The 17,788-nt window shown below is 38.2% G+C and overlaps 1 protein-coding gene across 1 annotated transcript in view; it reads right to left on the bottom strand.

The window, feature by feature from the left end:
• rgs7b (regulator of G protein signaling 7b) overlaps positions 1-17,788 on the bottom strand; it is a 97,093-nt gene that overhangs the window by 41,795 nt on the left and 37,510 nt on the right. The window contains exon 4 of the mRNA XM_088933881.1: positions 6,321-6,371. Coding sequence (XP_088790007.1) covers positions 6,321-6,371 — 51 coding nt within the window. The remainder of the gene's footprint in view (positions 1-6,320; positions 6,372-17,788) is intronic.

Raw genomic sequence — 17,788 nt, 5'->3', positions numbered from 1 at the left:
TGTATATTATGTAAATAAATCCAATGTTTAATCTATGGTTTGTCAGGTTATCAATGTTTATGGAGTGAATTATTTAATGTTGTGATGAAGAACAGTGACGTCAGTTCACAAAAACGTAAGCACTCTGTCTAAGGAATAAAAGTTTTATTTAAAAATGCAGCCTGTTGAGTTGAAATGAGCATGTTTGAAATATTTAAAGAAATTTCTGAAAGCCAAAATAAGTTAAAAAATATTTTGTATTTAAATAATTAAAATAATGATGGAAGTTGTTCAATTTTGAGTCTTTTATAAAATCTCTATCTTTGCCTTGTATTATTGCATTGTTATAGAGAGACAAATGAACACAGTTTTAATCAAAACAACGTTTATCATTAACCCTGCCCTTATGGTGCAGTCTTGGTATACTCTTCCTTAATGATCTTAATGTCATCATTATTCTCTGTCAGTGCCACAGGCTGTAGACAATAAAAGCACTGTTGCAGTTCTGCCAGCTGCTGTTACGAGAGCCACCCACTGGTGTCCTTATCACAAGCACAGCAAGTGGTATAGCACCACTTGATCCACAGTACAGAGAACAGCAGTGCCAAATACCAGTATGAGTGCCTGCCAGCCATGCCTGCAAAAAGACCAAGAAAGGGTTCATTCTCAAGTATTCTCCAGGTTAATCCAGTATTATTTGAAATCGCTAGATGGAACGTGCGATCTACTGTAACTATTAGAAATCTGTTACAATATGTATGCAATTAAAAATATTAAAAGTGTGTAAGTATTTAATTGTTATCCAGACCAGTTTAAAACACCAGACCACTGGTTTATGCACAATCCCAACATTCTAACAAATGCATCACTTACGAGACACTTCTTGCAACTACCCAATGCAAAACTTTCATTACTCAGAGTACTGGGTTTGAAACGAGTTTTGTGGGTGGGTTTAAAAATAATGATTCAATCCCCATCTGAATTTTCTGTGAAAGATCTGTGAACATCACTAATTGGACAACAGTAGAGCATGTAGGTCAGGCTTTTGCAAAATATCCTCTTTGCTCCTAAAGCTACAAAGCAGCTAAGGAAAATAAACCAAACATTTCCAACCACATCCTATCAGATGTGCAATTTTGTTTTGTTTTTGTTTTCACTTTTAATCATTTCCCAGCATTAGCAGAGAGCTGGATTACCCATATTAGTTTCCAAGGTCAGCCATGAAACTTCAAAAAAGTCAGTATAGAAAATTGTAAAAGACACAGCTCCTGATGACTAATTTATCAGCTGGTATCTAAATGACACAGCAGATGGCATAAAAAGAATAATCCTGCACCTATCTCGGGCATAATTGCTCACTAGGCTGCAGGCAAATGTCTTTGTCATTTCCTTATGTTTCTACTGAATTAAGTTTAAAGATTATTTGACCCCTTTCAATCTTTGTGAATTTTCTCTTTTTATTGCTGAGGCAGCTAAATGTACAGAACTGTTATAGCTTCATTCAGTATCTTCTTCACTAATGAGCTAGACTTTACTAGAAAATGAATATGGGTAATGTTGTGGCATTGATGTGGGTTTGGAAAATAGTAGCTTCATCATCAATTATTGTCTCTGGTCAGGGTAAGGTTAAGTGAGATACGGTGTGGACAAGCTAACAATTTGTAAAAGGCTGGCAGATTTATGTTGTATGATGAACAAAGAGAATCCCAGTTGGCTCCTACTAAAATGTATTCAGTAATTTATCAGTGGGATTGAATGAATGGGATATACAGTACTAAGGTTACTGTACTCCCATACACACAATAACATGCTGAGTAGTTCTCCAAATACCACAAAGAAATTACTATAACCTTACAGCCTGAGTGCACTAATTAGAAAAAGCATACTCTGGGAAAAGCATTGTACTGTATCTTAATAATACAATGAAATTGAATTTGAAATTGATTCAAAATGGTCTGTTTTATACTACATTTACAGCAATCAACATGAAAGGTGCTATACATTTCTTGAGTCTTTGTTTATTAGGGTATCATCCAGAAGTTGTTTTAATAGGAATCTTTAAGAAGAAATAATCCTGATACCCAGAGGGCATACTTTATTTTTGGTTGAGAAATCGACAAGGCTTCAGCATGGAATTCAATGAACAGTGATGACTTTGATGTACGGATCTTTAAATTTGGATGGAGTGGTTAGCATTGCTGCCTTGCAGTACTGGGGGCTCTGGGTCCAGTTGCAGACCTGGGGCATTGTGTGGGGTTTTTATGTTCTCCTCTCTATACTGTACATGCTGGTAGGTGAACTGGCTTGTTTGTGTCCGTGTGACTGCCCTGAGATTGGAGTCCTGTCCAGGGTGTTATCCCTGCCTTGTGCCTGCTGCTTGCTCAGACAGACTCAGACTGCCCTGCGACCGAGAATTGGATGGAACTTAAAATTCTTTAGCCATCTTGGTCAACCCAGTTTATTTCTTCTGTTTAATCTATTGAGCTAATGGAGGAATTTAATTACTAGTGTGGTTTACAATGCACTTAGAATATTTAGCATTGCAGTAAAAGTTCACATAGAGCCAATATTCAAGATTACTTTGCTTGTTGTCTTAGGTATTCAGGTAAACAATGACTGATTTGTAAGTTTCCCTTTTAATCAACATCATTAACATATTAAAGAAAATGACAGGCTGTAATGTTTACTGTAGTAAACGGAAAACCCCAAAAATAAAAACATCCTATTGAAGATAAGACATTTGAGATATTTAGTCTTGTCCTTAAATGACAAAAATGTATACAGTATATTAATTTAACAGCTTCAATTGATCCATTACTAAAAGTATTTCTAAAATCAAAGTAAATAATACACAGAGGGAATTTGTTACTGTATTATAGACACTCAACAGCATTTCACGCTTGATGGGTTTATTCAGTGAACAGTCATCGACTGTTCTTGATTGACTTTCCAATGTAATTTTATGTTAAACATGTTTTAGCACTGAGATTCTGTGCAAGGCAGTTAAAGGTTTAAAAAAAAACTTGGCATTTGAACCATATTTGGTGCTTACCAGGAATGCTTTACATTTAATTTTTCTCCAAAGACTTTCAAAGATAAGCCTCTTTAGCAAATAGTGTAAAACTGTACGATTTCCATCACCAGCAGAACCGCCCTGAGTGGAAGTACTTAATTCGTGGGAACATCCAGCAGTGAACATGTGTGCAGGAGATGACTGTTCCTCCAGCAAAAGAGCCCAGCCAGGCCTGTCCTGCCTGTTTGCAAAAGGCGCAGGGAAACTGCAGGGGGTCACTCACAGCATGAGGGAGGGAAGTGTTTTTCATCTGTACGATGAGCACTAGCCTGTCACCTGACAATAACCTGATTTCCCAGGAGTACTGAGGTTTATTTTAACTCTATGGCCCATGGCAAAAAAAAAATGACAAGAGCTGGGATCAGAAAGTATTTTTTCATGTTTCATTTTATACTTGATTGCAAAGGTTAAGAAGGCCAAGGTCGAGAGAGGATTTATGCTTTGTTTGAACACTGTGCATCCTGAATACCAGAAAGTCTGACAGAAACAGCTCAAAATGCTTTTGACAAAATTTATTACAAGGAGAGTTTATTTTTACTTATTTATTCATAGCCTTAAGAGAGTTCATCATAAGACTTTAGGTATTTTGTGTTTCTTAGTAATGAATGCTGCATGAAAGAGAAAACTGTCCCACCACATGCAGCAGCCAATTCACAAATATACTCTTATCATTATCCATCCATTTTCTTATGGCTTTTTCCAATACAGGGGGGGATGCTGGAGCCTATCCTGGCTAGCAAACATGCTTACATGCTAGAAGTACTTGCTGCACTATGTCTTTATAAATATATAAAGAAAGATGTTAACAAAATAAGGGAGACAGCCAATTGCACCAATCAACAAATCTCTCTATTTTCCAGTACAGTGCTATACAGGTACAGTATGCTAAAGTATATTAGTATATACTGTACATTAACACCGCTGTACCTAATCACCATCATCACCAAGCTAGCTACATACAGTAAACTGAACTCAAACACCTCCCTTCACATTCATCTCAAGCATCCCTCCTCCACCTGTCTCCACGTAGCAGTGCCCCTTGGTTCAGTGTGAACAGGCTTCGAGCCCTTTCGTCCTGTGACCAGGAGGCGACCCATTAGCCAGGTGGGTTAAGCACATTTTCAATTAATGGATGATGTTGTCCCCAGTGAACTAAATATTATAATGCTAACAAGACAGTCCACAACCAGGAGGAAAAGTGCACAGGCTACAGCTAAGGGCAGAAGGGAAAATGCCAATAACTGAGTTCATAATCTAAACTTCACACCTGTCCGACCATTTAAAAAATAAATATGCAATGTTGACGCCATTTAAGTTAATCGCCATGCTCCAGCAAACCCTGCAGGATTCCTGCATTAGACAGAACTTCTTCCCAACTAGCATGGCCGTCCCACTGGGGGGGTTCAGCAGGATTATTCTGGGACAGCAATAGTCAAAATTGTTATTTTTGCTCTACAGTCAATCAATGTGTATTTGTGATCATGTGATGAATATGAATGATAAGTAAAAAATAATATTTTAATCGATTGCAGTGCATTTATTTCCTCAGAGGGAAATGTAACCAAATACTGACTTATATTCCGATCATACCCTGAAATGTACTTAATGTGAACGGGTCCCAGTACTTACAGTGTCTTGAAATCACTGGGTTGAACCCAAAGTATGTTTTTGTTTCAACACATTCAAATGGATGCACAGACTTACCCAAAACTAAAATGTATATTGTATTTATCATTTACTGTATATTAATCACATGATTACAAATAGAAATAACTAAATAACAAAAATAAGTTTTGTCTCTTTTGTCCCAATACTTTTGGATGGGCAATGTACACGTATAAAGAACTACTCATACTACAGGGAATGTGATGGGGCAAAGCAAGGATGGGGAAAATAATCTATATACGGTGTTTTTAAAGATAAATAAAATGTACATTATTGACCCCATGACACATTCATTATTCCTGCTGTTGTTTCAATTCAAGGCCATTCAGCACACCACATCATTTTTCCCCACATACTAAGTGATTATTCTAGATAAGACTTTATTGATCCCGTAGGGTAATTGATGTGTTACAGCAGTCCAGCCCAAGACAAGCAAGTAATTACTGGAAGACTCCAGCTTCAGTGCCTCCAAAAAGCATAATAATCTATCCATGCACTAATACTTTATATAAAAAAAAAAACTTTTTTCTAGCATTGATGAAAATTCATATTTAACAATTTGTCAGTTGTGGCCTAATATTTTAGCCTACTGGAGTCAACTTGGTTTCACATGTATGAAAGTTTAAAAAATCATGATCAAATCTCTTCCTCACAACCTTTTACTTAAACCAGAAAGATTCTTCAATAGGTATTCATAAATGAATCTCATTGCCTATTTCCTTATACTCTCCAAAACAGGCAATCCAGTAGAAGTTTTGCTATATGTTTACATATACTCAAACGCAACCGATACAGTTAATCTCTGAATCTAAAAGTGAAAAATTGTATTTTTTTATCAGTAGGTTAGTTATGATATTCATAAACAGTCAAACATAGCCATGTGTGTGTTATGAGAAATGCCATTAAAATAAAAGCTGTCAGATGGAATATTGTATGTTTAAACAGGAAAACAATAAATAAATGATTAAATCAGTAAAATGGAATGTCACAACAACACTTTCAGGGCTAAAAAAAAGCACACACAACAGAATCATTCAGAGTCAAGAATGAAGCCACCTTCTCTCACATGAAAGACCAAAAATACACAGCAACTGACTAAACAACAGAAAACAGAAACTACTTCCTCTGGAGTAAGATCTGTGGTTTGCAAAGAGGTAAAATGGCACCAACCTGCACTTCTGCCATTGGGTGCCATGAAAGAGTTTAATACCTCTGATTAAAATCAGAGGTATCCAGACTACTCCATCTACAATAACTGCCAGAAATCATTTGCCAAACTGATTGTTAACACTGGAATAAAATAGGCACATTATTGTGACTGGATATCGTGAATATTTAGTAGATGTTGAAAGATACAGCTCGGCAAGTCAATTTCTCACCTGCATTCAAACCAAATTTACATGGAATGCAAGGAGGGACTTTTGTGCCCACAGCTTTTTCACTCCATGAAACAAAAACAAGTTGGTTCTGAGACGTTGCATCTATTTTGGTGACAATGACAAAATGTTGTTGTTTTTTTAATACCAACCACTATTCAAACATAAATAATGTCATTCTACAAAGAAAGCAGATAAATAGCATCAAAGCTAAAAGGGAATATTACCTTGATCTTCGATACTAAGGTTTTTGATCATCCACTGCACAATATCAGAACCTGAAAGAAAACAAGCATGAAAGATCAAATAACAGTAAAATCTAAAGTCATACAAAAGACATCAAAATCATCATCTTTTGACTATATGCAAATAATTTTCAAGTAGAACTATGTGGGTAGTTAAATGCCCACCTAAACAAATTATCCACTTTTTTCAGTGATTTGGGACCGCCTACTACTATCCATTAATTCAGATTAGAAGATGGTGATGATACAGACCGTATGTACTACAATAGTCAATATACAATCTGGTGAATAGCACAATCCACCCACTGCTGTAACTATACCTTCAGGGTTAATCTAGATTAAATGATTTCTAATGAAATCGACACGGTGTGACATACAGAGTTCACATTTACATTACTAATCGTTAATAACATTTCACAGACAAAATTCCCAAAAGTCCTGAATACATCAAAAATACATTTTAAATATCGGCATTTGAAATGCCTAAGGCATGTCAATATACAGGGAAAAGTGTCTGTTCTGTTCTAAACATGTAAATATAAAGAATATATTGTTTGATAACAACTTGGTTAACATCTTCACTGGATTTTTTTATTATGCTGCAATTAAAATCATCATCCAATCCTTACACATTGTAGCCTATAAAAAATGAAAATGCAAGCAGTGAAATAATTGAAAGTTCATGTGAAATGCATTGTCACTCCTACTGTGAACCCTTGTTTGGTGCGAAAATAATTTGCCTGAAGTAAATTTTTACTTCTTTCAGATCAGCATGAAACATTAAGCATCTGAAATCTACAAATCAATAAGGTAAGCTTATCAGCATTGATAGGATTTAAAGGAATACTCAGATCAATGAGAGCACAGTACAAAACGAAATCAACAGAAAAAAATTACAAGTACTGTGTAGCCATACTGAAATCCTTTCATTTTCATTCAAATGGAGAGGAACTTCAAATTTCATTTCTATATAACAATTTTCTAGTCATTTAACATTGTTTTAAGATTGAAATGCAACAAGATGTAGGAAACGTATTGAAAATCAACACAGACAACTGCCTACCTGCTACCCCGGCTTTTCACACATGAAATCAACACCAGCTGCTCAGATGTTCTAAATTTAAGCTTTTTTAATTATCACTTTCACTCCTCTAACTTTGGGGACAGGCCTGTAACAAGTAACACATACATGGAAGGAGTTCTGTGACCATATGGAGCTGTATAAATAAGCAAGGCATTTATTTGAAGATTTGCCACTTTTTTTGGCTGACTTTATGTCAAGTTGCCAAGAGAATGGCTTTCTTGAGCCTACTTTCAAGCATAGCTACTAATGCATATCCACATGAAACATTATAATGTAATACTTTTCTCTCTCCCTGTATGCCAAAGGGTAGCTAATCCACTTTTGAAACAAAGTGGAGTTCCTAGAATCCTTTCATTTTTATGTGAAAATGTTTAATGTATATCCTTGGAATGCTAAATTTCTTATAGATACACCCTTAATATATAGTTCAGGTGGGTAGCTGCGTCAGCATGCGTAGACTGCAAAGGAACAGGCAATAGGTTTATTCCATGCTGAAAGAAAGAATAAAGAGAACACACCTGAAGAAGGCTCCACGGCCTAAACATTGTGTTCCCTTAATATATATATATATTTTAATCCGGTATTGCTCACACCTGGAGAAGGCTCCACAACCAAAACGTTGTTTCCTTTCTTGTCTTTTCAGCATGGATTAAACTTTTACTTGTTCCTTGAAATATTGTTACGCATACCCGATAGTCTATGGATATGGGTATATGGAGTGCGCCATTGAAGGAACCCCAGGCGTGCAGGAAGAAATCTCGGGGGGTGAGATAGTTGTAACGGATTATAGCAGGTAAATAGAAGTGAAATATGTACAATTTGAATAGGTGACTGGTATGGTGGTAAAGGAAATATGAGTGGTGCCAAAGGAACGAAAATAAACAAAATGGAGCTGGCTAATAAAGTGAGGGGAAGCTGACCTAATTACAAAACAAAACCCGAAAAACCACAGTCTTCGGCGTCTTCTTACGCCCTGGCTAACCTCCACTGACCTGCCAAAACCATACAAGACAAAAGGCACTCGCCCGTACTAAACTAGTGTTTCTAATACAAACTACGTGTGCACAATGTTACCCGACAACCTTAACTCTTTACAGTAAAGTTCACACAAATAAACAAGTGAGCTACGAAACAAATAAAAGGGGGAAAGAGTGTAGACAGGGAATAGGGAATAAAAGAGCCCAGAGGTTGATACTGTATAACACGTTTGGACAAGGTAAAGGCAAAATAAAGGCTAATACAAACAAACTAAAGTACAAGGAAGAGACGAACACAAACCAACAAAGCCGAAGCTATACGGAAACACACCCGAAGCGACACGAACGAGAACGAAGAGAGACGAAGCAAGCCGGAGCCGAGCGAAAGGCCCCCTACCTTCTGTAAACTTCCAAGTTAAATTCCGAAGAAGCTGAGTTCTGATTGGTCGAGAAGCTGATTACGAATGACGTATTACGGCCAGGTGAATGAATTAATGAACCAATGGGGAGGGAGGACAACCAAAGTCAGGAAGTGTGGAACACAGAAAACAAACACACATGGACCGCACTGGGACGTAAGAATATATATTGTATACTATGCAATAAGGTCAAAAGTTATGAACACATTCCCCACTAATAAAAAACGAAACACCTGATGATATCTGAAAAAAAATAAAGAAAATTAAAACTCAGTCAAAAGTGTGTTCCTTCCTTATTTTCAAATTGTTTTGCTATTTATTTACACCTCATAGAAGAGTGCTTTCTCTACTTTGTCATAAAATGAGGAGTACAGGTAGGTGGAAGAATGAATTATAAAATGACTGTATGATTATTCAAGAGTGTTATGTGTCAGTGATACAGATCCTTTCAGTTGTGGGATTTATAGAAAGTGATTTTTTTACACAGTTCTTGAGTATTAGTCCTTAAGGAAATCAAATGAATGAAATCAGGTTTTTTATTGTATAAAAGTCACAGGTTAGAGGTGTTCACAGAACAGCAAATAGTTCTGAACAGAAGTGCCATTCAAAAATGTCATATAAAGTTTCTTTTCAACTAAATATTCATCAAACATTTCAATGTCATAGCATCTTACAAGTCAAAACTGTTCTCCTTTGGTATAGTCAACTGATAATTGAAGTGTAAGGGCCCTAAAGGAAAGATTTGCAAAGAGCTAAGACAATTCTGTAGTGGTTTAAATGTGCCACACAGACGGTATAAACACTATGTTTTTGCTTTCAAGGTTTAGAAAAAAGACAGTCATCTGATATTTTATATGTTGTCCCAGCAAAACACAAACCAGGATCTAGGAGCTGTGTATGTTGATTAATATGTGGAAGTTCCACATTTCCCTGGATTTTCAACCAAACCTTTCTCTGCAAAAGGACATATAGTACCATTATTTTAAATTATCATAAATAATATAAAGGTATCATTGGCATTTAATGTTTTTTGTGTGAAAGGGTGATCTATTTCACTAACATTCATTACCCTGACAGAAAATCATTTCCTGTCAGGTCCTTTTAACAGTGTTTAAGTGATTACTTTAATACGTTTAACTGGAGGGATAACACAATTAAAAATGCCATTGTAGAAGATCACAGAATACCTTGAATGGCATTGCTTTTCAGTAAGAATAAACAATTGTCATTTCAGAAACCCTGTTTAACCATTTAAATACAGCACAATGACTGCTTTTAGAAAAACAAATGTTAGTACAAAAGAAAACAGTCTTACAGCATTTTAACAGCATTTACAACGCAGTCTTACATCATTTTAAAATGTGCTTTTTTCTAGAACAGAGAACCAAAAGAGAATTAAGAAATCTTCCTATTAACAATTCTTTTTAACACTCTGCAGGTGAGTGACATGCTATTTTCATTTCCTGAGATATATAGAACAATCAATCAAGAAAGAAGAAGTATCTTTAGGGTTTTCTGCTTTACAATATCTCACCTGGATTTGAGTGGTATATGTGAAAGCAAGATTGCAAATGCTGAGAACAAAAACATGTTGTACTGAATAATTTTTTCTCACTTTATTTTATACATTGACATATACAGCAAGAGGTAGTGCTAATTAGAAGTGGATTAAGATTTATTGAGGCTCTCACACAAAGAAAACGTGAGATTCCCAGACCCAGTTAAAGGACAAATAAAAGAAAACTTAAATCAAATGAAGATTTGGTGATAAACCAAATCATATGCACCAAAGCCATATGGCTAAGACTTACATTTTAATAATATAACATTATATAACCAAAAAATATACAAGTATACAATGTCATGAGAATGTGTCTTTCTGACATTTGAAGTGATGGTTCTGAGGTTTGAGGGAGGAAAAAGCACATATAATATCAGGCAAGTCATTCTGATGCACCTTCTCTGACCGAATTAAAGATTTCATTGCATTCAAAAACCTTTGATACATTATTGACCTCAATTCATTTTTCCCAATTTTGAAAAAGTACAGTATGTTCTCCCATACAATTTGTAAGTGGTTGGGTCAGGAAAATTCTAGCATTCTAATCTACAGTAATTCTAATAATTCTATACTGTGTAGAAAATGTTTATTTAAGGCTGTTTGTCTCAGCAATGTGGCTAGAGAGTTGTCAATCTCATTTGCACAAATATATGAACTGTATGTGTTCATCAAGGACATTTTATTTAAATTTTTTTGGGATAAACTGCATAAAGTTCAGAATCATGATTGTGATTGTAAGTGATGTCTATTGTTTTCAAACAGTACTCCAAAGTAATAATTCAGCCACCTACAGACATCTAGTTAGCCATTCTTTCTGTTTGTTTTCAGGTATGGTTTTTCACTAGGAATGACAACACCCAAGATTAAACCGTCATTAAAGGAATATGGAGCAAAATTTTGGCTTAACCTGCATGGCTGTGGGCTGACCTCCCGGTCAGAGGACAAGGAGGCCAGGACCCCCATGCAGGGTGACCGAGGGGCAGCTGCAGAGGTGGAGATGGGGTGGAGGTGGGGTGTACAGTAAGAGACATGCGAGAGAGATGGGGATCTCGTAGGTATTTATAGCGTTTGGGAGAGGAGTGGATTGTCAGTAGCGATTGCTAATTACTGAGGGCTGAGTCTGATTGAACTTGGTTGTTGTCATCCCTCATGAACTTTCGTTATAAACTCCATATGTCACTTTGATATTTTTGAGAATTTGTTTATTGCATATATTTTAGCAGTTTCTTTAATCAGATGTCAGCAGACCTGTCTGTATCTTTTGAAAGGTCTCCTAGGACTAGCATATTGCAACAGGAGTCTCATTAGTTGGGGAAAACAGAGTCTTAGGTTAGTCTATAAGCACTGGATATACCATATCTAATTTCCTATAAAAACTTAAAAAAGGTTTTAAACACCAAATGAAAAGAATTCACATTTTGACATAGTAAACAGATATTAATACCTGAAATGAAGAACAACCCTTTGGTAAAGCTGGGCTTCAGACTAGCGAGATACTGAAGCAGAATATGCAGACTTAGAAAATACAGCATTTACAGTGAAATTCACTTGGGTTAAGAAAACAGCTTTGCGAAAAAAGGGAAAAAGTTTGGTAATGCAATCCAAAATTCATACCCAATAAGGTGATTTTGGATTACCTTGCTTTTGTATATGAATCTACTGTACCACTGGTGCAGTGTTGTACTTGTCAAGCAGCTTTGAATCTCTACTGCTACAATACTGTTGAGATGTACTGTAGCTGAAACATATGACTGAATTCATTTGAAGAATTTCTAACATATTTAGCCAATATTCTCCCCAAGACCTTATGTAAATGTGCCACTGTCAAATAAATTGCATTATTATGTATTAATATGTAAGCCTATAAAAGCTTCACAAAAGTGCATAGAGCTACAGTAGTCTGCATATGAGTTGCTGCGTATTGGAATGACCATGAACAGCTGGGTGGTTCACTGAGTTTTGAAGAAGTTTTAAAGTTTAAAGGATGTGTCTAATTAATGGTTCAGGCCATAAAAAGCAATGGTCTCAGTTTTTCCAGAAGCATAATTGGCCAGGAGCTGTGGGTGTAGGATTGGGATTAGTGTCCCTGGAGTCTCTGGGCTTTCAGTGAAACAGCAGCTCCCAGCTCACAACAGTGTGTCAAAAGATGAATGGTTTTGGAGTGAGACATCAAAAAACAAATGGCAAATTATTACTTAGGCAAAGTCATTACCTATGTCACAGATAAAAATATAGTATGATGATAAATATGCTAAAGTTTTACAAGTAAAAATGTAATAGTCTATTATTGACTGATTCACCATTTTTTTAGAATGAAAGTGGTTTTTATACAAGAATTTCAAAGTAACTGAGAAATGAAATGATGACCTTAGAACTATGAAGCTTCCAAGCAAACAGTAAGTTAAGCAGCAGTATTTCAAATGTGTAACATAATGTTTGTGCTAAATAGTACATACAGTATAGAGTTATATTGCAAAGTGATCATATATTTTCAGAATGTTTTTAAATCTTTTTTAAGACATGCATCTTACATAATCCATTCTTGCATAGTTATAAGGCACAGACTTTGAAGTGAACATGTGGCTAACTTACTAATTTTCACATTTGTATCCTTTACAAAAAGTCATTGGTCTCTTATGTCTATTTTTTAAATGCTTACGAATCGCTGATGAACAGTTTGCTGATCTCATCATCTGTGCTGCTTTTCCTGGTTTCTGTTACTCTTTGATTTCCTTTTCATACAGCATGTTTTACATGACCTGGAAATTCGATTCCCAGCTATCTTTGATAACTTGCTGGAGTGTGGGATTCCATAGCAATGCATCTGAGGCAGAAATAACTTTCTGTCTAAAACTATTTGTAGGCAAACCACTGATTATGCTTTCTTGTCTTGAATGTTAATTCATTGTGCAGTTACACTGTGCAAGTAATTAAATGAAACAAAAATGACTGCAACAAAGTTCATTGAGGGGGCTAATATTATGTTTTCTGTGGAACTGATGGTCATAATAATATTTCACGTGATACAATTTAATTTGATAAATATACTTGAATTCTATATTTTGCATTCACAAGCATTATTCATTTTTCTAGTATTGGGAAATTAATACTGTATGCTGTATCTATACAATCCTGTTTGCTACCTTTCTTCCCACCAGAATCTTCGTAAGTAATGTACAGTATATATCTCACTGAGCACACTGTGCACTGAGATGACACGTAGGAGGAAAACACTTCTATAGCTAAGAAACAGTATCACAAAATAGTCACAAAGTGAAAGTTAAAATAGTAGAACAGTGTAACAATTCAATGCACTTCTCAGACTTAATGTAACTGTAACGAACAGTTCTTTCCGGACCCTATGCGGACGACACAGTCCGACGGAGTGGGGGGAACACTAGGGAAACGTCATGCAGGAATACGGGGCTGAAGACAGGGGGGCGTGTCCAAGGTGCGCTGGTGCATGGGGGAGGCGTGGCCGAGGCGAACAATCCAAAAGAGTAGTCCGTAGGGAAAATCCAAAACACACGAGTAAGTCCAAAACCAGGAGATCCATCAGAAGAAGGATTAAAAACCACGAAGGCCGGGTCGGAACCGGCGGACGGGGAACAGGAACGGGAACAGAGGTTAAAACCTTAACGGGACCAGGCGCTTCCTGGTCCCGGACTCGCATGATATGGAAATCAGATGCGGAGCCCGGATGAGCGTCAGCGCCTGGCTTTTAAGGTGGGCTGGGAATAGGGAACAGGTGCAGAGAATAAAGTCTTAGTGAAAGGGCTGGAGCACCCTTAAGGAGGGGGGACTATAGTCGTGACAGTACGCCCCTCCTTTTCAGGGCGGCTCCGAAGCCCTAAGAAAAAAAAAGGGGAGAAAAAAAAACCCGATGGAATCCAGGCTGCCAGGGTGCCGTCCGCGGGGTCCAGGTGTTGGCTCTGCATTCTGTAACGAACAGTTCTTTCCGGACCCTATGCGGACGACACAGTCCGACGGAGTGGGGGGAACACTAGGGAAACGTCATGCAGGAAAACGGGGCTGAAGACAGGGGGGCGTGTCCAAGGTGCGCTGGTGCATGGGGGAGGCGTGGCCGAGGCGAACAATCCAAAAGAGTAGTCCGTAGGGAAAATCCAAAACACACGAGTAAGTCCAAAACCAGGAGATCCATCAGAAGAAGGATTAAAAACCACGAAGGCCGGGTCGGAACCGGCGGACGGGGAACAGGAACGGGAACAGAGGTTAAAACCTTAACGGGACCAGGCGCTTCCTGGTCCCGGACTCGCATGATATGGAAATCAGATGCGGAGCCCGGATGAGCGTCAGCGCCTGGCTTTTAAGGTGGGCTGGGAATAGGGAACAGGTGCAGAGAATAAAGTCTTAGTGAAAGGGCTGGAGCACCCTTAAGGAGGGGGGACTATAGTCGTGACAGTAACCTACATGCTATTTCCTATTTCATATACTGCAGAAGGTATGTACATTACAGTGGCTTCCTTTTCCTATTCATCTCCTTCACCTACAACAGGTATGAAGCAGTGTTCTTCTGAAATGAATTCAGACTGAGGCATTTCTTGTACCCCTCCTCCTAATGCAACCCTTTCTCCATGGGGAACTCATTGTGAAATGGAACCATATTTATTAATACAATGGGGATAAAGGAAAACTCCCTGCTGAGACGCTAGGGTAATTACTTACTGTGGACACACTAATGAACTACACGATAATCCAAGCAGCGAGTTTGCTTTCAGCAATTTGGAAATCACACTGGTCCTTCCATATGAAAATCAGAACTGGCATTGTGCAAGAGGAGCCACAACAAAGCAGTGTGCAATGTGATGTTCCTTGCAAATAAAGTTTGCAGATGCAAAGAGGTGCTGCATACCGAGCAGTGCATTATGCAACACCAAATGGCACACCCACAAAAGCACAGAAATAAGGTGCCTTCGTGTCCAGCATCAAACTGTTTGCAAAACAGCACACAAACCTGAGCAATATGCTGAGCTAAATGACTGTCAGGAAAGTGGGTCAGAGAAAATAGGACAGTGCAGTGGGTGGTGGCCCCAATTAACAAGCAGACCTGAGGTCAATAGAAATAATGATGTGCAGGATCCTCTGGTCTGAACAGGCCCTTTGGCATTTCTGGATGTGACTGCATGTGCCTGGACACTATAGTGGAATGAGCAGGTGACAAAGAACCAGGTAGATCCCATATCAAGTTAGGGTTCCTCATGGCACTTCTTAGTTAATGCACTCTCCAAAATTCAGACATGATCCATGTGTTGTTCCACTTATATACAGTACTGTATATACCGTATGATGCTCCTCTTTAGGTGCAGCCTACAGTCCAATATCACTTTACACATTGCAAATAATTTTTACACGACCTTACATGAAACAGGTTATCCGAAACTACAGTAATGATGCAGAATACAAACAGGACAACACACCAGTTCTGTAATAACATAAAAGCATATCTGTGCAATACACATGAATGCATATGTGAATGGTGTCTGAATGGCTACAGTTAAACAAGGGTCTCCAACCCAGGTCCTGAAGAACCCCAATACAGTACAGTAATGTAGGCCACGTCTATTAAAAGATCTGTAAACTATTGTTTAAATACACATGTAATCTGTTCAATTAAGAGAACTCATGTTATTGAGAGCTGAAGAGTACTGAGATTGTAGCTCTAAATGATGTCTAAATCACTCAATTTAATAAATCACCTATTTAAAGAAAGCTGCGATGGCGGCCAACAGCACCTGCTAGATTTGGGCTCTCCAGACCAGGGCTGGAGACCCCTGCTGTAAAGTGTAATGACACTCAGGGGGAAAGAAGGCTGAAGTGCAGGGTGCCTTATAATTTTTTCATAGTTTGCATTAAATATGCTCTCTTGCATGCTGGCTTCACTTCATCTTCTTCATCTTCCAGTAGCTCTATTATGATGTCACTACTTAGCTGATATCCGTATGTAATTTATAGCGGCGCAGCAAAGAACTATCCTCTTTCCCCACTTCTTCCCCTCTTATTTATTGTGCATGTTATTGGTGGCAGCACCTCATTCACACAACTCTCACAGCTGCCATTCTTTCGGTTTTGTTTTCCTTAGCCTTACTTTCATGGTTTGTTCATCGTGATAGGGGGAAGACATGCTTGTTTTATTTAACTTATTTTAGGGTGGCAAGGTGACACAGTGCTGAGCATTGCAGCCTCGCAGCGCTGGGTCCAAAGAGCAATTCCAGACCTGGGGTGCTACTGTATCTGCGTGGAGGTTGTCTGTTCTTCCTGTGTTCGTGTGGGTTTCTCCAGGTACTCCAGTTCTCCACAGTCAATAGACATACAGTACTAGTATGTTAATTGGCTTGTGGGAAATTTGCCCTGGTGTGACTGTATCTGTGTCTGTGTGTGCCATCCAGGGTGTATCCTGCCTTGTGCCCATTGCTTGGCTCTTCCATGACCCTGAATTGGATGAAAGGGTTAGAAAACGGATGGATGAACAATTCTTTTCTGGTGTAATTGGACTTGCTACACGTCACAGTATTTTGATTGTCAAGAAAACCTTGATTGTATGAGTTTCACGCTGTCTTTTTCAAAGCTCTCATGGAACATGCCCATACTGAAATGAGGGCAGTGTGATAAACACTTATTTAGTTGTGGAACTGTCATTGTAGTGGAGCTAGTTTGGACACGGTGACGTCATCGCCCTCCCTGCGCATAGCAGGGACCTCAGCCGCCTGGGCTGAGGGAGGTCTCCTTTAGCTCACTCGGCTGGTTCCCTGTTGCATTACACCGGAGGCTTGAGTTAGCGCCCAGGTGTTGCGGGACGAACCGGCGGGGTGACCACGATGGTCACATCATTATTCACATTCCGACATTTTACTATGCTGGAAATGATTAAATGGACTCGTAGGCTATTTGGTCATTCATCATGACAGTGACTGGCTGTTCATACTGTATATGAGGCACACTGTTCTTTTTCCAAAAGACCGTTGAAAATCCTGTCACAGTTTTGAAGATGAATGTTTTTTTTTCTCCTCACACTGTTATTTTTATCATAACTCACAGAAGACAGTGAAGCCTAATTATGTAATTAATATTGTAACGTGAGTGAAACATGTAAGCTAGGATATTCCCAGCAGTGTTAATTCTGTTACGTTGAACATTAGGGAAAGTCGATATTATTAATTGTAAGTATTTGTAGTTTATTGGCCAGCAGCCATATCACACTACAAATCACAACTGACAACTCACTGACACTCAGCAGGTGTGAGCCTGGTCAGTACCTGGATGGGAGACCTCCTGGGAAAAACTAAGGCCGCTGCTGGAAGAGGTGTTAGTGGGGCCAGCAGGGGGCGCTCACCCTGTGGTCTGTGTGGATCCTAATGCCCCATTATAGTGATGAAGACACTATAGTGTAA

This window comes from Atractosteus spatula, chromosome 15 (assembly GCF_055471065.1).
Source record: "Atractosteus spatula isolate fAtrSpa1 chromosome 15, fAtrSpa1.hap1, whole genome shotgun sequence".
Taxonomy (NCBI): Eukaryota; Metazoa; Chordata; class Actinopteri; order Semionotiformes; family Lepisosteidae; genus Atractosteus; species Atractosteus spatula.
The sequence above is the reverse complement of the archived record's forward strand: the minus strand, read 5'-3'. Positions and strand labels throughout refer to the sequence as shown.